Source organism: Ceratotherium simum, chromosome 29 (genome assembly GCF_057802395.1).
Source record: "Ceratotherium simum simum isolate JZ-2026a chromosome 29, ASM5780239v1, whole genome shotgun sequence".
NCBI classification, from domain to species: Eukaryota; Metazoa; Chordata; class Mammalia; order Perissodactyla; family Rhinocerotidae; genus Ceratotherium; species Ceratotherium simum.
Window position 1 is genome coordinate 513,672 of NC_141928.1, and position 26,767 is coordinate 540,438.

The following is a 26,767-nucleotide window of genomic DNA, read 5'->3' on the forward strand; positions in this document are numbered from 1 at the left end:
GACTTGTCAGTTTCTTATGTAGAGTTGACTTTTACTTCTTTATATTTATTTAAGCAACTATTTATATTAACTAGATGAAGTTTTTTTTTTTTTTTTTTTAAGATTTTATTTATTTTATTTTTTTTCCCCCCAAAGCCCCAGTGGATAGTTGTATGTCGTAGCTGCACATCCTTCTAGTTGCTGTATGTGGGACTCGGCCTCAGGATGAACGGAGAAGCGGTGCCTTGATGCGCACCCGGGATCCGAACCCAGGCCACCAGCATCGCAGCGCGCGCACTTAACCACCAAGCCACAGGGCCGGCCCAGAAGTTTTTTTTTTTTTTTTTTAAAGCTACTTTATAACACCAGAAATAGTTTTTTTTTTTTTTTTTTAAAGATTTTTATTTATTTTTTGCCCCCAAATCCCCAGTACATAGTTGTCTGTCACAGCTGCACATCCTTCTAGTTGCTGTATGTGGGACTCGGCCTCAGGCTGGACAGAGAAGTGGTGCCTTGATGCACACCCGGGATCCGAACCCGGGCCGCCAGCATCGCAGCGCGCGCACTTAACCACCAAGCCACAGGGCCGGCCCAGCCAGAAATAGTTTTAATTGAACGTTTAAAAAGATTACCTCATTTAGGCACCAGAGTGCTTGTATTATTAATAAGTCTCCTGTGCAGATAAGCAAAGGGAGCGTGGACTGTTCCGGGTTGCCTTAGTGGGTCATGAACTTGTCTGTTAAGACAGTACGGGTGGACTAATCACACTTCCTCGTTGTGGCCTTAGTACACTGAGTAGCTTCCAAACCCTGGATACAGCAACTCCAGGAACATAACTGGGTTTGTGACTCATCTGACTTCCACCGATGAGTTCATCCTTGTCTCTCTGGAAGGAAAGGTACAGGCCACTGTTGAATTTGTCAAATCCTCAGCATCTGCTAATATGATACATAGATGTTCACACACTTCTATCCTTTGCTTTGTCTTCTGATGATACAATGCAACATGCGACATAGGTCAGAATGTGTTCTAAAAAATTATCATATGCTAAGATGATCAATTCCCAGCTAATGGCCCATTTATTTCAATAGAAAAATGTTGAACCCTCCTTTAGAGTTTGTGTTAAGATATTTAACTTAAGGGCCAATTAAACAGAATACAGAAGATCTCAGGGACTATGCACTGAAACAGGTGAACACAGAGTAAAGAGACTAGATTGCTAGAGAAATCCTAGTTTTGGTACTAATTCTCTGTGTGGCCTCATCTTTGGGTTTGCCCCAAGAAGGGCAGTTTCTTTCACTTGACCCCCACAAACAGTTGCTTTGGAACCCATAAAGAGTATGCTCATGGGTTGCTCCTTGGGAAAGAACTGGAGGGCGGATAAATGAATTAACCTGCCATGCCATGCGGAGCATAGGCCTCGTAAATTCTCCTCCCTCTGCAAGCTAAGCGATGTCTTCCTGCCCATGCCACCTCTCCAGAACCTTTTGGTTGGGAAGACGACTGTTCCTCTCCTAGGGAATAGACTGATTGAGAACTTCGCTCAGGTCCCTATACTCCACCTGTTTGGTTGCACACTTGCTTTTCAATGACCAGATGCCAAAACACACGCTGGACCGTAGCCGAGATCTTTAATAGAAACGAAGTGAGGGGGGCGCCTCCGCACCCACCCACCCCGGGACTGGCGGCCGGTAAAGAGCAACAGTGACGGCGCCGGGCCGCAGCCCGGTGAGGACGCCGTCCAGTGAGGACGCCGGTGAGGGCGGGGGGGACGCAGTCCGGTGAGGACGCCGGTGAGGGCCGCGGGGACGCCGTCCAGTGAGGACGCCGGTGAGGGCGGCGGGGACGCAGGCCGGTGAGGACGCCGGTGAGGGCGGCGGGGCGCAGTCCGCCGCTCGGGCCCGGCGCCGCCCCGCTCCTAGCGCGGGAAGTTCTTGGGGTACAGCTGGAAGAGTTTGCCCTCCTGGGTGGGCTCGAAACCGTACTTGTCCAGGCGCTCGGGATCGAAGGTGCCGTCCCGGAAGTCCCTCTCGATGGCAGGAGCCGCCGCGTCCCGGAAGAGCTGCTCGGCCGTCAGGGGCGCGTCCGCGCCGGCCGGGGCGCGGTAGTTCACGTAGGGCTTGAGCCGGAAGCCGGCCAGGTCGGGCACCACCAGCTCCGGGACCATCTCCCGGACCTGCACGAACTTCCCGCCGCGGCCGTGGACGCCGGTGCCCTTGGCACCGCGGCCCTTGCAGAAGGTGCGCGGGCCCCGCTTGCTGGTCCACCTGCTCATCCGGTCGGCGCCCCGCACCAGGCAGCGGGCCACCCCGCTCAGCAGGCCCATGCCGGCGCCACACCACACGAATGCTCTCCGAGCCCTGCCACACGGGCCCGGCTGCAGCCCCCTAGAACCTGTGCGGACCGAGGCTCCGCCTCCGGGGCCCACGATGGCTTCCGGGGCCCACGACGGCTTCCGGCGCCCACGCCTCCGCGCTGCGGCGAGAGCAGCTCCGATTGGCTACGCCGCGCCCAATGCGCAGCCTCGGCAAGCGATGGGACAGGACCGGTGGGGACTCGGCCAATGCACGAGGAGACCCGGCGCCGGAGAGGGCAGTCGTCGGGGCGGGGCGTCGGGAGCGCGGACGTCGGAGGCGGGGCGTCGGGTGCAGGGCGACGGGGCGGAGCGAGCGGAGCGCTGGCGCCGGGAGCGCAGTCGTCGGGAGCGCGGACGTCGGAGGCGGGGCGTCGGGAGCGCAGTCGTCGGGGGCGGGGCGTGGGGCGGAGCGAGCGGAGCGCGGGAGTCGGGAGCGCGGGCTTGGCAGCGCGCGGTCCCGGTGAGTTGCTGTCGAACGCCCTGAGCTAGCCTGGGGTCCGGCCTATGGGAGGGCAGACAGGGCTCCCACAGGCCCGCCCGGCCCTGCCATGCGCGGTGAGCCCCCTGTGGGAGCGGGACCCTGTGGGAGCGCCCTCTCAGACCGCGGACGTCAAGCGCTGCCCCACACCCCACGCCCCTCCAAAACTCCGGAGCCCCAAACCCCACGCCCTCAACCACGGCCCCCAAAACTCCACGCCGCCCCAACCCCACGCCCCGCAAAACTCTGGGCCCCCGAAACCCCACGCCCCCCAAGTCCGCCGCTTCTCTAACCTCCACGCCCCCCCAACCCCACGCCCCCCGAAATCCCACGCCGGCAAACTCCGCCGCTCCTCTGACCCCTACGCCCCCGAAGTCGCTGCCTCCAGGTCTCCGGGCGGTGCTGTCCCAGCTGGGAAACGGAAGGCTCCGTCCCGCCGCAGGCCTGGGGGCGGGCAGGGGCCGGGCAGGGTACTGGGGGCGCCGAGCCGGGGTCCCGGGGCTGCAGCCCTGGAGGGTCTGAGAAGGAGGGTGCCCACGCGGGACGGCGCGGACGCGGACGCCGCGCCTGCCGTCGCCCGGCGTCTCTGGGTGGGAGCTTGGAGACAGAGAGCCTCCGTTGCTGCCGCTTTTCTCGGGGCCTGGGGCCGCAGGGGCGGGGGCCGCGCTCCTCCCGCGGGGCGGCGGTCCCCGCGCGGGCCGCTGGGGCCGCCGCCCAGCTCCCTCCCCGGCGGCAGCCCCTCCCGGCACCCGGAGCCGGCCGCCCGCCCGCGCCCTTGACCGCTGGCGGGGAGCGGAGCCGCACTTGGCCGCGGTCCCGGGTTCCCGCGCGGCCACACGGCGCTGTTTACAGCGAGCGAGGTGGCGCCGGGGCTTCCGACAGGGCGGCCTCTTCTGGAGAGCGCGGTGTCTCCGCAGGGTCTCCCCGCAGCCAGAGCTCGCTCGGGGAGAGGAGCCGAGGAAGGGCTGAGAGCGCTGCTCTGCCGCCCGAGCCGGGGCCGCGGGGTTTGAACCCTTCTCTCCTTCTCACCTTCGCTGTTTGGTTTCCAGCCATGGAGCGAGAGGACGCCGGCCCAGAGGTACGGAACAGGAGGAGCCCAAGGACGGATCAGAGCCTTAGAATTCCCCGCTGGGGCATTACTGGACCAGGGAAAGGGGGTTAGCGTCTGCTCTGCCGGCTCCTTTCAGCCCGGTGTGGGGTGGGCCTCAGGCCCCTCTGCCCCTGTCTCTGGGCCCTGCCCCTTCTCCCCGGAGTCGCAGCTGTCAGTTCCTGCTTCCCCTGAGGACTTCACCTGCTGCCTTGTCGTAGGGTGTTTTTCTCAGCGGACTGTCTGTAGTCAGGTTACAAAGGCCTTTACTCCTAAACCAGGACATTAGCTGCGTTAAAACAACGGCGAAAAACTGAAAGAGTCTGAGGTGCCCGCCTGTAGGAGACGGTGTAAATAGGTTAGGGGACGCCGTGGGACCCTTTCCCTGGGTGGGCCGGGCTGTCCTCCCAGTGGTGGTTGAGCTCCGAAGGACACATTCACACGAAGGGTGTGGTGGTGGGTGCTCTTCTGCTCTCTAACTGACAAGTTCTTGTGAGCTGAGCACAGTTTGGGCCAGAAGGGGTTGGGTGCCTCAGCTCTGAGGCCCCACCGAGCCCCCACTGCTTCCATTTGCCTCCTGAACCAAGTTTAAAAGATTGAGTTTTCCGGAGCACTTACTTATTCTGTCTTGATGCAACATTCTGAGATGCTTTCTCAGCGTCCTGCCCTTCGATTTCCTTGGGTGTTCTGGCATCAATGCTGTGTCTGGTCCTGGCTCTCTGAAGGATGGGGCAAGCTACTTCAGTCCTTGGCACTTATGTAGAAACTTGAAAGGATTGACAAGTGTCCCCTACCCCCACCCCATCCTGTTCCTGGCTACTTGGGAAGAGGTGTGTGATCCCAGGAGGAATGGCGAGTGGCTGCTTGTTTGGCTGGTTTTGCTCTTGTTTTCATTTTCATCTTGGGGAATCAGCCAGCATCCTCCATATGAGTGGCACCAGCCATCTGCCCATTCACCATCCTGCACTCACTTTTTTCTCTTTTCTCCCTCCCTTGGGTCTGGAATTCTGAAGCCCCTGTGAACTCATTCTCTGGGAGGCAGTAGGGGAGCAGGCATAGAGAGCCCTTCTCTGCTGTGAGCTGGTATTTAATGTCAGAATCCAGACGCCTCCTTGGGGTTTCTCAGCTCTGCTGGTGTGTGGGATTCCCTGTGCCCCGGGACCAGCAGCACGTGGTCCTGTTAGTGATCAGAGGGCACTGAGAGATGGCCTTTGTATCACTTGTGGCCAGCCGGGCTTGCTCCTCTGCACTTGCATCCTGAGGAACTGGACAGCCGAGGATTTAGGATTCAGATGTGTTAATGATGCCTAGAGCTTCATCAACACGGCACAGCTGCTGGCCCCTGCCCGCTGTCCCTGAGATACCTGTGGGAGACAGGTTGCTGTCCACGTGCTTCTGAGCAGATGGCCTCAGAGGACCTCAGCAACCCAGAAGATCGCTTCTTTTCTGGAGATCTCCAGGGCTGCTGACATCCTCCCTGACCGACAGCTCTATTCTTGCTGTCCTGGGAAGCCAGGGCCATGCCCATCCTGGCCCGGCCTGACTGCGGTGTTCTTCTCCAGGCTGGCTTCTGTCTGGATGCTACTCTGCGATCCTGGGGGCTGCAGCTGACGGAGCAGCCTTTGCAGTCCACCATGGTAACCACCTCAGGTGCTCCCAGGCGAGGGGTGGGTTGCAGGTTCTGTGACCTGTTTCACCCCTGGCTGCCCCCAGCCCTATTGTGCCCAGGCTGTGGTCAGGGTCGGGAGGGGCTCTGCGGTGGCCTTACTGACAGGTGCTCTGTCTGTGACCTTGCCCAGCTGACGGGGATTGTGATTGGAGCCCTCCTGGCCCTGGCCCTCGTTGGCGTCACTGTCTTTTTTGTGTACAGAAGGGTTAGCCAATTCCGTGAGTATCTTGCTTCGGACTCCGGCTCTAGAGGGAGGAGGACGAGGACTCGGAAGGGTGGGGGGACGTTTGGATGGCCCGCGACATGTTTTGAGCTCCCCAGAGCAGCCCTCAAGCCCATGGTGGCCTTTGCTGGAAACTGCTGGCATGTCTAGGCTGAGGCTGAGCACGTTGGATCCACAGAATTTGAGTCTGTTCGGAGCTTTCTCAGTTCTGGTTTCCGAACCTGGCTGCAATGAGAAGAGATGCGATTCCTGCTTCCTGTGAGCTGCTCTGTCAGCCCTGGGACGAGAGGCTGTGTGCCTTTCCCACATGCTGTGTGACGTAGCAGGGGCAGGATGAATTCAGTGTGCGCACCACTCATCCCCCAGGCTGCCCTCCCAGAGCCCTCACACCTCGAGGTGCCCTGGCCGTGGCTCAGGCGGCCCCTCTGCTCCCCCCGCAGGACAAGTGCAGCCCACTCCTCAGTACAGGTTCCGGAAGAGAGACAAAGTGATGTTTTACGGCAGGAAGATCATGAGGAAGGTAACTGGTGCTGCAGGCCCTGGGGGACACAGGGCTCCCTTCCTACAGGCCCCTGTGGAATGGGACCCCTGGAAGCCCCTGGTGGGCGCTGCCCTCGTCCCAGAGGCCTTGCCTCCACCTGGCATAGGGAGCAGCTCCTTGCCTCGGGGCGCGGGGTGGAGCTGGGGTGAAGCACTCGAGACTGCTTTGGCAAGGGTGAGGAGATGGGGGCCTCATTGGCCCTGTGAGGTGGATGTTTGTCTTCACTAGAAAAGAGGACGAGAAACCTGGGGCACGTGGGCACAGAGGGTCCTGGCTCCGGTGCTGAGATGAGTGGTCCTGCCAGGATTTGGGGCCAGGTCCCCATGAGGTGGAGGCTGTGAGGCTGCCTTTTCAGTGTCGAGCACTCATCTTGGGAATAAGCAGCCTGGTGCAGCCCTTCCTGATTACCCCCAGCTCCCTTCCACCCCAAGATCAGGAAGGGCTGAACAGACCGCCCAGAGGCTTATGGTGCTTAAAATACAGGCTTAAAATAATTTCTGATGTTTTAAAGTAGCCTCTATTTGTTACTTTTCTCTGGTTACACGATTAATTCGTGTTCTTTGCAGAAAACTTGAGGTATCAGACGAGAAGGTATGTGGGTGTCCTTGCGTGGCTTTCTCGTCCTCGGCAGTGTCAGGCATCGTGGAAGGGAGGATGAGTTGACCTGCCGGCGGGCTGTGGTGCTGTGTAGAGCCTGGACACCGCTGCGGCCTGCTCTGTCTGGCAGGGCCCGGGCCCTGGCGTGTGGGGACAGCGTGCAGGGCCGCCTTGCAGCCTCATGCAGGGCCACACAGAGACCCCGAGCAGGTCTTGAAGGAGCCGGTGAATGGTCGGGTGGGGGGCCATCCACCCGTTGTCCCTCTGAGGACTGTACAGTGGCAAACTGAACCTGGGCTGAGGAGGACAGGAACGGGAACGGGTGCTGGGACCCCCAGGAGGGAAGGAGAGTCGTGGTGACCACACACCCACAACCACAGCTGACACCATGGGGCAGACGCATCTCGGGGAGCTGGGGGACAGTGAGGGGCAATGGCTGCCCGCGGGGGCCTGCCAGTATCCAGGGTAGGAATCAGGCGTTCTGCATACCTCACCACCACTGTTGGGGGTAATTGAGTTGGCCTCGACTGTGGGGAAGGGGCAAAGAGCTTCCAGACCTGGGATGATTGTGCAGGGACCTGGGGTGGAGAAAGGGAGGTGGGGAGGCGGGCAGAGCCGGACAGGGCAGGCTTTTAAAGGGCCGTGGGAAGGGGTTGCCATACCAGCATGACAGAGGAGATGCAGAGCAAAGTCAGCCTTCCAGGCAGAGGGGACACAGGCCTGAGGACTCGGAGCTCTGAGAGCACTGGCTGCTTGGGGACATGGTCATGTGGTGTGTCTCAACAGCACCAAGGATGGTTCTCCGTACCCTGGGCAGCCAGGTGTTAGGACTGGGCAGTCATTCCACAGGGTGCGTCCTGAGGGCTGGGACTGACCCCTGAGGTTGAAAACTGGATCCGGCCAGTTGCAGGGTCGTGACTTGGCCTCTCCTTTTCACTCTGCAGGTGACCACACTCCCCCACACGCTTGTGGGGAGCACAGCTGCCCCCCGGCAGCGGGTGAGAAAGAGGACCAAGGTGTTGTCTTTGGCCAAGAGGTATTGGGTGCCCCTCAGACCCCCTTGCATCCTGACTGCCCTCCCCGGTGCGCCCTGGCGAGCCTACTGGATGTTGCCACTGCCTGTGGCTTCCCCGCCTCGGGGTTCACAGCTCTCGTGCTGTCTGCTTTGAACCCCTTTGGGCTTCTGCTCCAGGTGTGTGGATTTCTGCTTTGTAGGATTCTGCGTTTCAAGAAGGAATACCCTACCCTGCAGCCAAAGGAACCCCCGCCCTCCCTGCTGGAGGCTGACCTCACGGAGTTTGACGTGAAGAATTCTCACCTGCCGTCAGAAGTGTTGTACATGCTGAAAAACGTTCGGTAAGAGAGAAGCCAGGCGCAGGAGGCCTGCTTGCTGGGGACCAGCTTCGGTCTGGTGTCTGAGGCTTACGTTTGCTGTGGTCGCTGATGGCTGCAAAGCTGCTCTCCTTCTGCTGCCTCTGCCCCTGGCAGGCAGCAGAACCTCCTTGCTGGTTCTTTCCTGTCGTGCTTCTTTGCTTGTCAGTGTTTTCATCTTCAGGAGGAGACTCGGAGCAGGTGTGGGAAGTGTGTAGCCAGACCAAAAGTTGCACATCTGGGTTCCCTGCCATCTCTCCTTGGAAACCCCTTTCCTCTTTCTAGCACCATTTCCCTGTCCAGGAAGGGCGCTTCTCTACCTGCCCTTGGTTATGCATCTGGTTCAAATTCACAGTCATGGCTTGAGAGTTCTTTGAGCTGATGGGAAAACAGCTTATGAGAATTCCCGAAGTTTCAGCTTCTGTCCTGACAGCGATTCCAGGCTGCTGGTGCCACGGGGCCTGCAGCCCTGTGAAAGCTCGCTCTGTGCATTTGGCCAGCGGTGGTGGTGGCCTGTGTCCCCGTCAGCCTCTTTCAAAAGCTGTCCCTCCTTTCCTCCTTCCTGGAGGGTGTCCCATGTGTGCTCTGGTTCTTGCAGGGTCCTGGGCCACTTCGAGAAGCCACTGTTCCTGGAACTTTGCAAACACATGGTCTTTGTGCAGCTGCTCGAAGGGGAGCATGTCTTCCGGCCAGGGGAGCCGGACACCAGCATCTACGTGGTGCAGGACGGGCGGCTGGAAGTCTGCATCCAGGATGCGGTAAGAGTGCCTGTCACGTGTGCAGGAGGCTGGGGTGCCGAGTGGAGTGGAGGGTGCGCATCTGTTGTGCTTTTACTTAGAGATTGCCATTGTAAAGTTTTTTAAAGCTTTCCACTGAAAAGTTAGTGCAAATTTTAAAATTTTAGTTCTTTGGGGAAAAAGGCACACTTTGATGCCCACACTGGAACACAGCTGCTCTTTTGACATTGGTGTGTTATCTTTCACACACGTGCCTGTCATTTAGTGGTTTCTGTGGCATTTAGTGGTTTTATTTCTGCATTTCACCTGATGCATTTTAAGCATTTTGAAATGTCTCGCCCACTCCTCAGAACACCTCTCAGTGGTTGGGTGTTGATCTGCCATGATCAATTGCACCCTTGCCTTATTTTCAGGTTTCAGATTATAAATAATTTAACTCAGATTATAAATAATTTATAAATAATTTATGATGATTTTATTTTTATTTCTTCCTTCTAAGTTTTTTTTTTTTGTGAGGAAGGTCAGCCCTGAGCTAACATCCGTACCAATCCTCTTTTTGCTGAGGAGAACTGGCCCTGGGCTAACATCTGTGTCAATCTTCCTCCACTTTATATGGACGCCGCCACAGCATGGCCTGACAAGCGGTGCCTCGGTGTGCACCCGGGATCTGAACCCGGGCCACCAGCACCGGAGCGCGTGCACTTAACCACTACGCCACGGGGCCGACCCCAATATAATAATTTTAATAAATAAATTTAAGTTCCTAATTCAGCTGAAGCTAAATACTTGCTTCCTGCCTCTGTTAAATTATACCCTTCAATCACAATTGCCAGAGGGTGACCTCCAAGCCAAACCTACTGAGGTCTTGCTGCTTTCCAGGAGGAACAAATGGATTCATTTGCCCGGACATTTGTGACCCAGGCTTCCCACCACTTGTTATTTTTTAAAGCAGACACTTAGCAAACCCCAGACGTACGAGGTCACCCCAGACTGTACGAAGTTCCCACCTGCCAGAGCCCTGGGGGTGGGCCCTGATCCGGGATGGTTCTTGCATGTCCTTCGGTTTCTAGACCCTGGTGTTGTCAGGGTAGAATTCTCACCTGTGTAGCTTCCGCTGTGTCTGGACTTGATGGGATCGTTAGAAAGGAAATGGCCTTCATCCAGTCTCCTGTAGTCGGGCCATCAAGGTCCAGGGCTGTGGTCATCCAGCTGATAGGCCTTCCCGAAAAGTGCTGGAGCCTTTGGGCCAGATGGAAGGGCTCATGGAGGGGGACCAGTACTGGTCTGAACAAGTTCAAAAGGCTTTTCCTGGGTCAAGCTGAGATGAAGTTCCTATGTTAAATCACCAGCGTTGCATGGTTTTCTTTCTCTTTTAATCTAGTGGGAAAATATATCAAAATGCTATTGTTTATACCGAAAATGTCTAAATTTGGCTCTCACAGCTCTTCTAGCTATGCCAGCAAACTCACTTAGGTTTTGTAAAATGCAGTCTAAATCTTACCAGTAAACACAAGTCATGGGGTTGAAAGGCCATGCCTGGGCTGGGCTGGGTTGCTTCATTCTGCTCATTTATCCTCATTTTTTCTGTCCTCTGGTTTGGAGCTTGTCACCCCTCTAATTCCCACAAGTTGCCTAGGGTGCGGCCTCTGCCCCTCGAGACAGGTGGCAGGGGAGGTTGGTTTACCCAGCTGGCCTGGGCTGGGCCAGGCCTCCCGCCAGTGGACCACTCTGCTCTGCTTCCCGAGCGCAGGACGGCACGGAGGTGGCGGTGAAAGAGGTTCTGGCCGGAGACAGTGTCCACAGTCTCCTCAGCATCCTGGACGTCATTACCGTGAGTCCCCCCATCTGCCCAGCTTCACCTGGACAGCAGGTCCCTCAGTGCCAAGGCCAGTTCTCCACAGTGAGGAGGGGCTGTTCTGGGACGGGAGGCACCCCTAGGAGGTCGGGGGTGTGCATGGGAGCAACTTGGACTATCTGTTTAAGAAGAGCTGGGCGTTTGCCTACAGGTTTTGACTGTCTCTTAAATGATCATTTTTTGGACTGGGTAATGCATGCATGTGGTCCAAGATTCAGAAGGTACGAAACGTTGTGTAGTGAAAACACGTCCTCCTCCTTCAGGCCCCGAGGCCCCTTCACAGGAGGAACCCTCTCTGGCTCTCCTGGGCTAATGTGTGTCTCTCTGTTGTTCCCAATCTTTGGCTGCTCATTGTTGCAGCGAATGGTCTTGTGTGGACATCATTTCATATGTTAGGAAACCAACCTTAGGACGCATCCTTAGGAGAGACTTGCTGGATCAAGGGGTGACACCAGTCGCGTGCAAGGTGCCTGTTTCCTCATCCCACCAACTAGCGAGCCGTCCACATTTGACCTTCACTAGTCCAGTCGGTTGAAAAATAGCATCTCATGTTATCTTGTGAGGCTTAAACTTTTTATTATGGAACATCTCAAACATATTCAAAAGTAGACAGAATAGTAAAATCAATTTGTGTGCCCATCACCAGCTGCAAAAAGTCTCAGCTCAGTGTGCCTCCTTCCCTCCCCATTAACTAGAATTTAATATTTGTTTAATTTTCTTTTTCTTCCGAGTAGAATCTATGTACAATAAAACAAATCTTAAGTATACATTAGCTGAGTTTTGATAAATGCATACACTTGTGTAACTCAAAAGGTGTATTTGATTTTAATCTTGTCCATTGAAGCTATCCCCTTTGTTTTCATTTTTGCTGTATATTGAGGTGACTTGTCCTCAGTTTCTCCAGACGTTGCACAGAAGGGTCTCCAGGGCAGTTAGCCAGAACCTTGGCAGGGTGCATCCACGCAGGGCCCAGAGTCCTGGTCCTTGTGTGACGCTCATGACGGTGGAGCTCTTGGCGGTTGTCTTCCAGTCCAGCGCTGAGTTCTCGTGCTCCAAACAGAGACTTTGGGGGTGTTCAGTGTGCTTACCCTGACCCGTCAGACCAGCACAGACCTGCTTTGAGCTGTTCTGAGGCCTGGAGTGGAGGCATGGACGGGACTTTGTCATCTTGCTGTGCCCCCGGGATCTAGTGTGTCTTCACAAGACACCAGACTGGGCTGAGAGAGGCACCACCTCCTCTGAGCAAGGCTGACCCCTCTTGAAAGGCTGGCACGCGGCCTGGAGGCAGCCTCTGCCTGGAGCGTTGTGCTGGGAGAGGGTACCAGGACATGCAGTTCAGGCCAGAGTGGGGTCTGGGCCACGGAGCCACTCTGCACAGCTCTGGGGGGCTCTGGCTGGTGTGCGTCTGAATTTGTAAGGTGCACTGGTGGGCCTGAGAAGGCCAGGAGGTCTAGACGGGCTGTCAGTGTACATGGAGGTAAATTAGGGAGTAGGTGGCTCTGCACCTCTCTCCACCTCGACTGGGTTTAAGCAAAAAATAGCTTCAGCGCAGACTTGGTTGGAGGCCTTCTCTGTTCTTTCTTGTTCTGTGGCTGATCCAGATCTCGTTGTGTCTTTTGGGTTGAACGCCGGTTCTTGCAGAGTCGTGTGCTGTGAGCAGGGCCAGGGTCACCCCTTCTCCCAGCCTGCTGCAGTTGGCTGGGCCTGATGTCGGTGGTTGGCCCTACCCCTCCTCCCTGGGGGCAGGGCTCCATCTCCCCTGCGGAGGTGGGAGAGGAGAATGAATGATGTTGGAGAGAAACGATTCTGTATTGTAACTAGTTTTTTTTTTTTTTTAACTCTTATCGTTTTTTTCTTTTTTTTGTGAGAAAAATCAGCCCTGAGCTAACATCCATGCCAATCCTCCTCTTTGCTGAGAGAGACCAGCCCTGAGCTAACATCTATTGCCAATCCTCCTCCTTTTTTTCCCCAAAGCCCCAGTAGATAGTTGTATGTCATAGTTGCACATCCTTCTAGTTGCTGTATGTGGGACGCAGCCTCAGCATGGCCGGACAAGCCATGCATTGGTGCGCGCCCGGAATCCGAACCCCGGGCCGCCAGTAGTGCAGCGCGCGCACTTAACCGCTAAGCCACAGGGCCAGCCCCTGTATTGTATACTAGTTGATCATTTGAAAGGATGTCACTTTTGCCTCACCAAACGTTTTTGTCATTGAAAAAAAATTTTAATTCTCATTCAAACAACGTGGACAAACTCTAAAAATGTATTTGATGTTTTATGAACCACAGTTGTCTGTTCCACTGCACCCTCCCCGGAAAAACCACTCCCAGCTCTTTTCGGCTCCTCTGCGCAAACTGCTTCTCTTGCTGTTCCGTAATTCTTGCGTTTTAGATCCCTGTCAACTTCCTGGCCTGGAAAACGAAGGCGGCTCTCTTGGTTGCCCTGCTCGCCTGCCTGCTCCTCCCAGCTCCTCCCATGAAGCCCCACCCATGCGGTCTTGTTCCGCCCATCACACCCAGCCTGTGGGCCCTGCAGGAAGTTCCTCTCCTTGGACTTTGTTCTCCCCAGTGCACAGTCACCTCCTTCTTGGTTGCTTAGTCTTCTGCGCATTTCTTGCACTGACACGCTGACCCAGCGCTCCCTTGAGCCCCGTCCTCTTGTCCTGTCTGACCTCCCGCTCGCGGGGCCACTCCCCTCGGGTCCTTGCCCCTCGCTCGCCCTGGGGTCCTTTCTTTCCTCTTGGTTTGGGGGGCAGATCCTTCGTCAGCTTCCCGAGAGGGTGCAAGAGAGTTTTAGCCCTTACAAATCTAGAATTGTCTTCATTCTACACTACCGTTATCTTTTGGTGGTGCTTTCCAGGAGACTTCCTCAACTTTATTTTCCAAACCTTCCATGAATTTTAAATTTCTGTCATCATGTTTTTTATTTCAAGAGCTCTTTTTTCTCCTCTGAATTTTTTTTTTTTTTAAATAATGTCTTGTTCTTTTTTCATGGATGAAGTAAGACGAGGTTTTGTTTTGCTCCCCATGTCATCTCTGGCTCCTGTGAGTTTCTCTTCCCTGTTTACTTTGGCTTGCGTCTTTCAGATCCGGGCCTTTCCTGTTCCCGACAGCCCATTTATTTGAGAGTGAAGTCACATCAGACCCGGCTGCACAACCAGTGCAGATCAGCACAGACATATCATAAGACCAGAATGTGGGACCAGAGAGGCCAGAGGCAGAGAGAACGCTTATAGGAGGCTTGGCACAAGCGAGTGTAACGTGATGTAGAGGCCAGGGGGTCACTGTTTTAGGCTCTGTGGGTCTCTGCTGCAGCTGCTCAGCTCGGCCATCCTAGTGTAAATGAGCATGCGTGGCTGTGTTCCAGTAAAGCTTTATCTACTAAAACAGGTGCTGGGTGGGATTTGGCCCTTGGACTGTATGTAGTTTGCCCCTCTGTGACAGAGGCAGATGAGTGTTACATGTCAGTGTCTAGGTCTTTTCTCTAGGGCAGAGTCCCAGAGAAGAATCTGCCAATATCCTGCTGTGGTGAGATTGCCGTGGAGTCGGAGAAGGAGTCTGGGGGTGCTCTCATCCAGGTGCACGCTGTCCTCTGGCCCAGGTGTAAGATGGCACTCGGCTCATGGCTGTGCCTGACGTCCTGGTGCTCAGACCTGTCTGCTTCACCTTCTCCAGAAGAACACCGGTGGCCAACTGCAGGGGAGGGAAGGGGGTGTGGGCCCACTAGCCTGCGAGGATCAGTTTTCACCTTCTTGGCTCTATACCCTAAAGAGAACGTTTCAACTTTTGTTGGACAGCCTGTTAGCTCCATTAGCTGCCACTCTGTCACTTACTTTTCATCAGCTTCCAAAATGTTGTTGACGTGTCTCATCTGCTCTTAGCTTTTTTCTTCATCCTTGGAGGTTTGTATCTTTTTTTTTTTTTGGGTTGCCCTGTTTTGTTTTGTTTTTTCCTTTTAATTATTTATTTATTTATTTTTGTGAGGAAGATCAGCCCTGAGCTAACATCTGCCAATCCTTCTCTTTTTGCTGAGGAAGACTGGCCCTGGACTAACATCTGTGCCCATCTTCCTCCACTTTATATAGGACATCACCACAGCATGGCCTGAGAAGCAGTGCCTCAGTGCATGCCTGGGATCCGAACCTGGGCCGCCAGCAGCGGAGTGCGCGCGCTTAACCTCTATGCCACGGGGCCAGCCCTGTATCTTTTTTTTTGTGTGTGTGTGAGGAGATCAGCCCTGAGCTAACATCTGCCAATCCTCCTCTTTTTTTGCTGAGGAAGACTGGCCCTGAGCTAACATCCGTGCCCATCTTCCTCCACTTTATATGGGACGTCACCACAGCATGGCTTGCCAAGCAGTGCGTCGGTGTGAACCCGGGATCCGAACCAGCGACCCCCGGGCCGCCACAGCGGAGCGCGCACACTTAACCGCTTGCGCCACTGGGCTGGCCCCTGTATCTTTTTAATAGAGCAGAGATGAGCACGTGTGCCAGGAGGGAAAGGAGATAAACCTTTACCTTCTGACTACCGTTTTTAGTGGGCAGTAGGCTGTATGATTTTTTTTCCAATTGAAGTAACAATATATTCTTTTGACACTGAGATAATTTTGATTCTTCTTTTATTTACTTTTCTTTCCAGTTTTATTGAGAAATAATTGACACATATCACTGTATAAATTTAAGGTATGCAGCATGATGGTCTGATTAACATATATTGTGAAATGATTACCACAATAGGTTTGGTTAACATCCATCATCTCACACAGATAGAATAAAAAGAAAAGAAATTTCTCCTTGTGATGAGAACTCAGATCTACTCTCAGCACGTTCCTATACGTCGTCCAGCAGTGTTGGCTGTGGTCTGCGTGCTGTGCATCACATCCTCAGCACTTATGTGTCTTATAACCCGAAGTCTGTGCTTTGACCACCTTCCTCCAACTCCACCTCCCCCTATTATTTTAATTTTTATAAATTTGTTATGAAATACTTGAGCTATACCAAAAAGCACACCATAGTAGGCAGACCTGTCAGCTGTCACCCAGGTTATGAGCTAGCTGTCACTCTGGTTAGCTGTAAGCTGTCAGTGTCGTGCAGTCACCCACCCACCTTTCACCCTCTCCTTTCCCCAGGGGCGGCTGCTCCCCCTGTGTGGTGTGATTGTGCAGGACTCACTGAGGAGTGCATCACACAGTACACAGTCCTCCTGCAGCGTCCTTGGTGTGTGCAGGAGTGTAAGAGCCCTCCACGTGGACAGGTTTTCTCATCCAGCCATCTACACTGTTGATCTCTCTGTTGCTGGTTGACATTTAGGTTGTTTACAGTTGTTTTCTGTTGTGCCCTGTGCTGCTGAGGACATTTGTAAACACGTGCTAGTGTGAGGCTTTCTTGGGGGCGGTACCTGGGCTTTGTTCACACCCCAGCAGCACAGCCTCTGCCTGTGGTTTTCATAGTTTCTTGATTTTAGATGAGGATGAGAGCATTGTTTTTCTGACAAGTCAATTTGAAAATAAAATGCCCACAAGCCATTTTGGCAACAGCCGCTAAGTTGTCATTCTTTTTCCCACCCTCCCTCCAAACACACACACACACACACACACACACACACACACACACACACAGTTCTCTGATTCTGGAACAGAGATGAGAGTTGCCGTCTGATGGGGTTTGTGGAGACATCCCTCCCGGTTCTCCTAGGGTCTCCAAGCTGCTTGACTCACTGGTGAGTGGGAGATGCACTGGCTTCATGGGTCCTGTAGAGACAGCCGGGAAATAGGGTGAGGCCGTGTCCGAGATACACCATCCACACCCTGTGAGCCCAAAGAAGAGGGGGTCCACTCTCCACAGAGCAACCAAGTGGTGCATAAATGGTGAGGGGGCATGCTGGGACCTCTGGCCTGGGAATCTGGAGCTGGCCTGTAATTCCCGTCCTTAGACACCTGCAGGCAACTGCCCAGTGCTGTTCTGTGCTCATGTTTCTTGTGGTGTGGTTGTGAGTCTCTTAGGGGACAACTTTCTCTTTATAAAGGATTTGAAAGAGCAGAAAGGATTCCAAGCAGAAGAAATAGAACTGAGTCCTAGAGCTCACTTAGCACGTCTTGAGAACCATAGGCCTAGTGTTGTTCCTGATGTGCAGGGCTGTGCAGCAGGAGGGGCGTTTGCCAGGTTTGCTTTAGGGTACAGTGATGTCAGGAGATTGGGTTCACCTTGCTTACATTCTTGTTTGTGTGTCCGAGCATCTGAAAGTAAAACAGAGTTCTCTCTAACAGCAGCTGCAATAAGTCTTGTCACACAGGGGAGCTGCTGTCTGTGGTGATTTATTAGGCTTCTTCATTCTGGCTCTCAAAGAAGAAGGAAATTGAGATTTTATCTTCAGTAAAACTAAAATAGGGTTCCACTTGTGCTGTGGCAGGGTGATGCCCCTACCACCTCTCTCTTCTGCTGATTACAACTAAAAACTCTGGAGAAAATGCAAAAAGCAATTACTGAAGACTCTGAAAATAAAAGCAGGCACATTGTGGGTGGGAATCAAAGCCAGAGAAGCAGCCCACGTCGGGGGAGCTCCTGGGTTTCCTCTGTTGTCTCCCTGCTCTGAGTGGCAGCCCAGTCAGGAAGCCAGAGCTCCAGTAGGAACCCCTCTTTCAGAGGGTGAGTGAGTGGATCCCAGAAGAAGGCATCTGGAGAAGTGGATCTGCTAAGTCTGTGAACCTCTGCAAGCCTCAGGGAAGACCCAGCAGTGCAGCACAGACCATGAGAGCTGAATGAAGAGTCAGCCTCAGCCCAGATCTCGGACTAACCCCCGAGTGGCACCTGTGCAGGACAGAGAAAGCATCAGGGGCTGCACTTTGGAACCCACTGCCCACAGGTGGTAGGACAGAACTTGTGTCTGAATCTAACCTGATAACCTGCTAAAAAAATCAACATTCTCCAGAAAATTGTAACCTAAACCTAACTGTATCAATAATAACATTGACTACACCAATTAAATGACAGAGATCGACAGACTGGATGGAAATACCAAGATCCAACTATATGCTGACTCCGTGAAACTTTAAATGTAAAGACTTAGATAAAAGATAAAGGGATGGGAAAAGCTATCCCATGAAAACTCGAATTAACAGAAAACTGAAGGGCTGTATTAATATCAGACAGAGCAGACGTCAAACCAAGGAATGTCACCAGGGATAAACAAGGGACATCACTCACCAAGAAGAGGGAACCGTCCCACGTGTGTGTGCACCTCACAACAGAGTTTCAAATACGTAATCTCGGAAGTGGAACAGAAACTGACAGAACTGAGAGGAGAAATAGATCCACAGTTATAGTTGGTGACTTTAACTTTTCTCTCAGTAATCGATAGACGAGGTAGATAGAAAGTCTGCAAAGATATAGGAAATCTGAACAACACTATCAACCACCTTAATTAATTAATTAATTTATTTATTGAACAGTATTGAGCACTGGACTCAACAACAGCAAAAGACATTCTTTTCAAGTGCACATTCAGTATGTCTTGTGAATAGTGTATTCGGGGCCACAAAACAAACGTTAATAAATTTCAAGGAACTGAAATCATACAGAGTATGTCCTCTGATTATAATGATATTAAACTAGAAATCAATAACAGGAGGAAATATAAGAAATCCCCTAAATATTTGGAAATTAAAGAATACATTTCTAAATAAAACGTCAGTCAAAGAGAAGTTACAAGGAAATCAAAATATTTCAAACTAAATGAAAAGGAAAATTTAACATATCAAGATTTTTCAAGTGCAGCTAAAGTAGTGCATAGAGGAAAATTTATAACCTAAAATGCTTTAGAAAAGAAAAAATGTCTCCAATCAATGATCTAAGCTATTATCTTAAGAAACTAGGAAGAGCAAATGAAAATGCAAAGCAAGCAGAAGGAAGACAGGAATAAAGATAAAAGCAGAAATCAGTGAGATTGAAAGTAGAGAAACAACAGTGAGAATCAATGAGAGCAGAAGCTGGCTCTCAGAAAACATCAGTAACACAGAGAAACCTCTTGCCAGACCAGTGAAGAAAAAAGGGAGGAGACAAGCTACCAACATCAGAAGTGAAGGAAGGGACATGTCTACAGGCTCTACAGGCGTAAAAAGACGAATGAGGGACTATTATGAACAGCTTTATGCCCCTAAAATCAACAACTTAGATGAAATCAACATAGTCCTGGAAAGAGGCCACTGCCAGAGGGCCTCAGGAAGACTTGGATCATCTGAACAGCCGTGTCTTTCAGAGAGATCCAATTCGTAGTTGAAATCCATCCCAGAAGGAAAACTCTAGGTATAAATGGCTTCACTGTGGCATTCTACTCAACATTTAAAGAAGGAATCATGCTAATTTTACACAAACTCTTCCAGAAAAGTGCGGTGGAGGAAATACTTCCCAATTCAGTTTTGAGACAGTATTACTCAGGTACCAAACCAGACAAAGGTATTCCCAGAAAAGAAGATTGCCAACCAATATCTCTCATGAACAGAAACACAAAATCCTCAATGTTAGATATCTTCTAATATCCTTACATATTAGATACCCACAATATCCTCAAATATTAGAAATTTGAGTCCAGCAATATATAAAAGAAGGATAATATCTAATGATGTTATAGAGTTTATTCCAGGAATGCAGGCTGTTAAATGACATTTGAAAATCAGTCGATGTGATTCACCATATCAACAGAGTAAAGAAGAGAAACCATATGCATCTCAATAGATGCAGAAAAAGCTTTTGACAGAATTCAGCATCCATTCATGATAAGCATTCTCAGAAAACTAGGAAAAGAAGAGAATTTCCTAAATCCAGTAAAGGACATCTATAAAAACACTAACAGCTAACATCATACCTGATTAGGGAAGAGACTGAATGCTTTCCCTTGAAGATGGGAATTAAGCCCAGAATGTCCATTCTCACCGCTCCTGCTTAACATCATGCTGGAAGTCCTCACCGGGGTAGTGAGGGAAGAGAAAGAAATAAGCACACATGTTGGAAAAGAAAAAAATGAAACAGTCTCTATTTGCAAACAACCTGATTATCGATGTAGAAAATCCTGTAGAATCAACAAGAAAGCTGTTAGAACTTATGAGTGAGCATAACAAGGGTACAGGATCTATACGGAATAAAACCAATTGTATTTCTATATGTTAGCAATTAAAAATTGGAAATAGAGATTTTAAAAAATGGCAGTACTTATAATAGCACCAAAACCCACACATTACTTAAGTATTAACAGAATATGTACGGGATATGTATGCTGAAAACTACACATCACTGATGAAGGAAATCAAAGAAGGCTTACGTGAATTGGAGGAATATGCTGTTTTCATGGAGTGCAAGACTCAGTACTGTTAAGAAGGCAAATTTCCCCAAATTATTCAACGTAATTCCAATAAAAATCCCAGCAGAGTTTTTTTTTTTTCTAGAAATAGACAAATTGAGTATAAAATTATATGGAAAGGCAAAGGAACTAGAAATAGCTAGAAGAATTTGAAAATGAAAACAAAGCCGAAGGACTCACACTACTTTATTTCAGGACAGCGTGATGGTAGACACACACAGCAGTGGGGCCGAGCAGACAGCCCAGAAGTAGGTGCACGTGCAGAGTGAGCTGGTCTCTGACCAAGGCGCAGAGGCGGCCTGCTGGGGAAAGGACAGTCTTCTCAACAAGTGGTGCCAGAGCGGTGGATGTGATGTGCACACATGTGTCACCTCACCGTGACTCCAAATGGGTCGTACACCTACATGTGGAACCTGAAAGTACAGAATTTTCTGAACACTTTTGTCACCTTGTGATTTGCAAAGATTTCTTAGACATGACACAAAAAGCATGATCCATGAAAGAAAAAAATTGGTAAATTAGACTTCACCAAAATTAAAAAGTCTGGTCTGTGAAAGACACTGTTAAAAGGGTGAAAAGTCAACCAACTGACTGGTAGAAAATATTTGCAAAACATATATCTGGTAAAGGAATTGCATCCAGAGTATACAAAGATCTGTCCAACTCAACATTAAGAAAACAAGCAACTCACTGAAAAATAGACAAAAGGTCTTAACAGACACTTCACCATAGATAATATGCAGATGTCAGAGAAGTGCCTGAAAAGGCCCTCGTCATCAGTAGTCATTTGGGAAATGAGAGTTAAAACCATGGTGAGACACTGCACACCTCTTGGAATGATGGATTAGGCTGATGGAATCGAAGCCGTGAGACTGAACTCAGTCTGCAGCCTCTCTCCTCCCTGAGGTCAGGAACACCCCAGCCCTCTAATCCTGTGGCCAGTCTTCCTGGTGTGGCCAGCCCCACCTTGAGTAACCAAGCTACTGCTAACACTTAGAGACTTCCAAGGGTTGAGAAGCTTTTCCGAGGAACCGGGGACCAAGACTGGCCAAATTCTTCATCCTACAACCCTGACAGTGCAGGTGTGGTGTGCGTGTGGATCACCTGAAACTCTCATTCATTGCTGGTGGAGTGCAGAGTGGTGCAGCCACTGTGAAACAGCTTGGTAGTTTCTTTTTTTTTTTTTTTGCTGGGAAAGATTTGCCCTGAGCTAACATCTGTTGCCAATCTTCCTCTCTTTGTTTTTTTCTCCCCAAAGCCCCAGTACATAGTTGTATATTCTAGTTGTAAGTCCTTCTAGTTCTTCTATGTGAGCCACTGCAGCAGCTTGGCTACTGACATACGGGTGGTGAACCCGGGCTGCCAAAGCAGAACACCGCAAAATTTAACCACTAGAGTCAGGGCTGGCTCTTGGTAGTTTCTTAAAAGTTATAGATGCATATACTGTATGACCCAGAAGTCCCACTCCTAGATATTTAGCAAGAGAAATGAAAACTTTGTTCACACAAAACCCTATATGTGAATATTTTTAGCAGCTTTATTTATAATTGCCAAAAACTGGAAACAACCGGAATGTCCTTCAACTGCTAGATAGATAAACTGATGCCTCCATAAAACAGACTATTTCTCAGCAGCCAAGAGCACAAAGTACTGGTACAGGAGCAGCGTGATGAATCTCAAGTGTGTCATCTCAGTGAAAGGAGCTCAGCCATGGGGGTGGTTTGCTGGGATGATCCTAGCTCCCCATGGGAGGGCCATGTGGACTGGTGTCTCATGTACCCTTTTGGAGAGCGGGGTCCTGAGAGGGGTGACGGTTGAGTCCAGGGCACGGACTTGGAGAGCCGGTTCCGAACTCTCAGGACAGGTGAGAGCAGGCTAACCAAAGCTGTCGTTACAGGGCCACACCGCACCATACAAAACAGTGTCTGCCCGCGCCGCTGTCCCGTCCACCATCCTCCGGCTTCCTGCTGCGGCTTTTCAGGGAGTGTTTGAGAAATATCCTGAAACCCTGGTGAGAGTGGTACAGGTGGGTTGCTCACCAGTTGACCTCTCTGCCCTGGGCCATCTCAGTGCAGGTCCCGGATCCTCAGTTTACTGTGTGGCTTCTGAATCTTACAGCCGTGAAGACGCATCCCCAACAGTGGGATCAACTTCATGGCAGACTGACTGCTGGCATGGTGGGGTTCTGGGTGGGTGTAAGAAGGACTAAGATAGTTTTTAAAAAATTTTGTAATACTTATTTTACAATAAAAATTAATATTCATAACCTCAAAGAGGTCTTCAGGTCTCCCACTACCCCCAAAAGAGTTCTTTTTTTAATTATTAAACTTCTTGCTTTGAAGTAGTTTTAGATTTACAGAAAACTTGCAAAAACAATGCAAAGAGTTCCCTTATGCCTCTAATGCTAACATCCTGGGTGACTGTGGTGAATTGTCAGAATGCCCCGAGGTGGCTCAGAGTGTCTGGGGGAGGTGGCAAGCCTGGCACAGCTGGCCTGTCTCTCTCACAGATCATCATGGTGCGGCTGCAGAGGGTCACCTTTCTAGCTCTGCACAACTACCTGGGCCTCACCACAGAGCTCTTCAACCCTGTAAGTGTGGCCTTGGCCTCCTAATCTCTGGTCATTAGGACCCTGGACTTTGGGAGGTGACGATGGGCCAAGTTTACTTGTCCAGGCCTCAAATCTCCTGGGGTCTTGTGCTGAGAACCTGTCCCATCAGTTAAGTGTGAGAGAAGATGGGATTCTTTCTTAGATGCCAGAGTGCGTACCTCCTGGAGACTTGTTGTGCCTCTGCCGTTCCCTTCCCAGGAGAGTCTGGAGCTTGGGCTGGATTGGCTCATTGGAGCACTCCGCTCCATAAGCACGCCTGCCCTTTTCCAGCTCCTCCCTGGCACACACTGAGTGATGGCCCGTCCAGCGGGGCTGTCACCTCCTGTCCCCTCCCGCCCCATAGAGTTCTTTTTTTTTTTTCCCCCCAAAGCCCCGGTAGATAGTTGTATGTCATAGTTGCACATCCTTCTAGTTGCTGTATGTGGGACGCGGCCTCAGCATGGCAGGGGAAGCGGTGCATCGGTGCGCGCCCGGGATCCGAACCCGGGCCACCAGTAGTGGAGCGTGCGCACTTAACCGCTAAGCCACGGGGCCGGCCCCAACCCCTAGTTTTGATGATGTTTTAGGTTTTGCCGTCTTCCCTAGTTTTGATGATGTTTTAGGTTTTGCCGTCTTCCCTAGTTTTGATGATGTTTTAGGTTTTGCCGTCTTCCCTAGTTTTGATGATGTTTTAGGTTTTGCCATCTTCCCTAGTTTTGATGATGTTTTAGGTTTTCCGTCTTCCCTAGTTTTGATGATGTTTTAGGTTTTGCCGTCTCCCCTGCTGACAGTTCAGGGCATGTCCTTTTGCTTGCTGCCTTCTGTTTCATCTTCATGAAGAGTCTTAAGGTTCCTGACGGTTTTGAATGTCGTTTAAACTTGATAGAGATGCTGAGACAGAAGCCAGCTTAGCCTCGGCTACCTGACACAAACAAGTGCTCTTTTCACGTCACTGGTTTCCTGGGCATCATTGCCTCCTCTCCTTCCCTGAAATGGGGCTTTTTCTTGAGGGTTTCACACCAGCCCAGGTGTGTTCCTGGAGCAGCCCCCACTTCTTTCTCACGACCCAGGAGAGCCAGGCCATCCCCCTCGTGTCTGTAGCCAGTGTGGCTGCTGGAAAGGCCAAGAGGCAGATGAGCTGTGGCCCCGAGGAGAGGCCCCTGCGGCCCCAGGAGTCCTGTGACCCAGGTACTGCCCCCCGGGGCCAACCTCCAGCCTGAGTCCCAGCCTCCTTCCTTCCCTCCCACCCCTTGGGTCACCAGCTGTCCCCCCGTGCCACACCCCCTCCCCAGCCCCCCACCCCCAAGTCTCTGTGGGAAGACTTGGCCCCGGGGAAGGACATTCAGGGAGCAGGTTCGAGCTTTGCTCTCTGACTGCACTGCTCTCAGCTCTCCAGAGGGGCTTAGATTTGGGGAAAGAAACTGTCCATTGAGGCTTTTTGGCCAGGAGTCACCTCCAGGGTGATGGTGTAACATGCAGCAACACTAACAGATGTGGGATATGTCACCTGTTTGTTTATAAACAAGTGACTAATGAAGTATGTCAAATTCAATAAAGCCGGTGTTGCTCAGGGTCTTTCCTGGAAGGTTCTTTTGGATTCATTCACCTGAGGGATTGGTGGAACGCTGAAGCTCACCAAGCTCATCCCAGGTGTGCTCACATGGCCACCTTGACTAAGAATGCCACTGAGAAAGGGACACCACTTCCACCTGGGGCAGGAGTTTACCTTCAAGGTGCTCGGCTGGCAGCAAGCAGCCAGTCAGTTCAGGAAGACCTTGGAGAGGGGGCAGAGCAGGGCCTGAGTCTGAGGCTGACACTCACGCATCACTCACGGGGGCAGGTGGGCACAGGTGATGGGCCAGGCAGGTGCAGATGATGTGGACGTGGCCCGAGGTGGCAGATGTGCAGGACTCTCAGAGGGCTGTCTGGGCCTCAAGATGTGCGGTTGTGCACTACTATGGGAACGGAGGCCTTGCCTCACGCCCGTCTTGTCCCAGCAGATCATGGGGGCAGCCGTGCAGCAGCCTCTGGGCCTCTGCTGAAGAGGAGCCACTCCGTCCCGCTGCCTTCTGTCCACGAAGAGATCTCAGACAAGGTTGGCAAGGCCCAGGCAGGTGACCAGGCCCCTTCGGCTCCACCAGGTAAAGGACCTGAACTTGGAGCGTTTATAAGGTGGGCAAGCCTCAGGGCCCAGAGGACCCTGCGCCCACACTCTGGCTCTTGATCTGAGGCTGTGGTGGACATCTTGCTGCCAGAACATCCTGTGAGCTCCTGTCCGCAGTGACCCTGTTTCACCACTGCCCCCTGTGTCCGTGTCCACGAAGCTTCTCCTGGCTGGGCTCTGCATGCCCCCTCCTGCCCCTGCAGGAGTGTCTACCCCAGCACCATCCTTGCTCCTTGTGCTGGGCCGTGCCCACCACATGCCAGCATGCTGTGTCCTCCACCGAAGTGGTTTTCTCTGGGCCCTGTCCCCCTCGGCCATCACCCAGGTGTGCTTTCATTGTAGCAGAACTCTTCCGGGGGTGTCTGCGCGCCCCTCCTGCTTCCTCTCCACTCTGTTTTCTTGTGGGATCTCAGTTGCAGAGAGAGTTTTCCTAGCCCTTTGGTCATCAGTTGGCTCTCTTCCTGTCTCCCCGAGCACCTTCCCCTACGGGGACCTTGCCATGACCTTTGTTTGCTTGTGAGTGCCGCAGCCTGGACAGTTTCCGTGGGTGCATCCTGGGGTGGGCCATGGGCCACGGGGCAGTGGGCCAGGGGGCAGTGGGCCAGGGGCAGCTGCAGGTGATGTCCCTACATCAGGCCTACAGCCAGCAGGCCATTGACACCCCGCCACAGACCAGCTCGCTCCTTATCACCTTTCTAATTTTGCTCTTACGTTCATTCGAAAGTCTGTTTTGTTTGTGGGTTGCTTGCAAGTTTCATCATTTCCATGAGAGCTATTTGGTTCCCTCTTTAAGAATTGTCTGTTTATATTCTTTGCCCATTTTCTGCAGTTTCCTGAGGTTGTCTTGTTGATTTGCATTAATTCTTTATATGCTCCAGGTAGAGAACCCTCATCAGTATTAGTTGCTCAGGTATCTTCTCCTGGTCTCCATCTGTCGGAAACATGGCCAGGGGGACCTTCAGGGAACAGGAGCCTTGATGTCCCTTTATGGAAACCTTGCGATTTGTATTTTGGGTCTCTTTTCTTATTCCTGGGTCGTAAGTATGTTCTTCTAGATTCTTTCTGTTAGTTTTTCAGTCTCGCCACCCGCATTGAGGTCTGTCATTCCTTGTCGTTCTCTCTTGCATATGTCTGAGGTGAGAAAGTCAGCTTTTTCTTACTCTATAGAGTGATAATTTGCCCAACACCATTAACAAAACACTTTCATTTCCCTATTGCTTTTTTGGTGCGATTTTCAATAGGTATCAAGTTTCTGAATCTACATAGACTTTTTTTTTTTAATAACAGCTTTTTCGAGATATAATTCACATACCATAAAGTTCACCCTTTTAAAGTGTAAAATTTACGGGGCTGGGCTGGCGGCATAGCAGTTAAGTTTGCATGCTCCGCTTTGGTTGCCCGGGGTTCGCCAGTATGGACCCTGGGCGCGAACCTATGCACTGCTCATCAAGCAGTGCTTAGGCGGCATCCCACATAGAGTAACTAGAAGGATGTACAACTATGACATACGACTGTCTAATGGGGCTTTGGGGAGAAACAGGGAAAAAAGGAGAAAGATTGGCAACAGATGTTAGCTCAGGGCCAATCTTCCTCAAAAAAAAAAAACCTCATTAAAAAAAATAAAAGTGTATAATTTAGTGGCTTTTAGTATAGTCACAAAATTGTGCGTCCATCACCACTGTCTAATTCCAGAACATTTTCATCACCCAGTAAAGAAACCCTGTACCCCTTAGCCATCATTCCCTTGCCCAGCCCCCCAGCCCTGGCAACCA

General features: G+C 51.8%; 2 protein-coding genes across 7 annotated transcripts in view; one reads left to right on the forward strand and one right to left on the reverse strand.

The window, feature by feature from the left end:
* Positions 1-413: 413 nt before the first annotated feature.
* Positions 414-2,596, reverse strand: MRPL41 (mitochondrial ribosomal protein L41). The gene has a single exon (XM_087418710.1). It carries the CDS (start codon positions 2,303-2,305, stop codon positions 1,898-1,900), a length of 408 nt encoding a protein of 135 aa, XP_087274836.1. The 5' UTR covers positions 2,306-2,596; the 3' UTR covers positions 414-1,897.
* Positions 2,597-3,655: 1,059 nt separating this feature from the next.
* PNPLA7 (patatin like domain 7, lysophospholipase) overlaps positions 3,656-26,767 on the forward strand; it is an 80,927-nt gene continuing 57,815 nt past the window's right edge. For 2 of the 6 annotated variants that reach the window (XM_087418672.1, XM_087418674.1), the window contains exons 1-12: positions 3,656-3,891; positions 5,463-5,537; positions 5,700-5,787; positions 6,233-6,312; positions 7,875-7,966; positions 8,146-8,286; positions 8,900-9,059; positions 10,789-10,869; positions 22,139-22,267; positions 22,751-22,831; positions 23,902-24,019; positions 24,829-24,972. In XM_087418672.1, the coding sequence (XP_087274798.1) occupies positions 3,865-3,891; positions 5,463-5,537; positions 5,700-5,787; positions 6,233-6,312; positions 7,875-7,966; positions 8,146-8,286; positions 8,900-9,059; positions 10,789-10,869; positions 22,139-22,267; positions 22,751-22,831; positions 23,902-24,019; positions 24,829-24,972 (1,216 nt within the window). In that variant the 5' untranslated portion in view covers positions 3,656-3,864. Of the gene's footprint in view, positions 3,892-4,121; positions 4,259-5,364; positions 5,538-5,699; positions 5,788-6,232; positions 6,313-7,874; positions 7,967-8,145; positions 8,287-8,899; positions 9,060-10,788; positions 10,870-22,138; positions 22,268-22,750; positions 22,832-23,901; positions 24,020-24,828; positions 24,973-26,767 lie in introns of those variants that run through there. The other 4 variants (XM_087418673.1, XM_087418676.1, XM_087418675.1 and 1 more) reach the window with 4 other exon arrangements.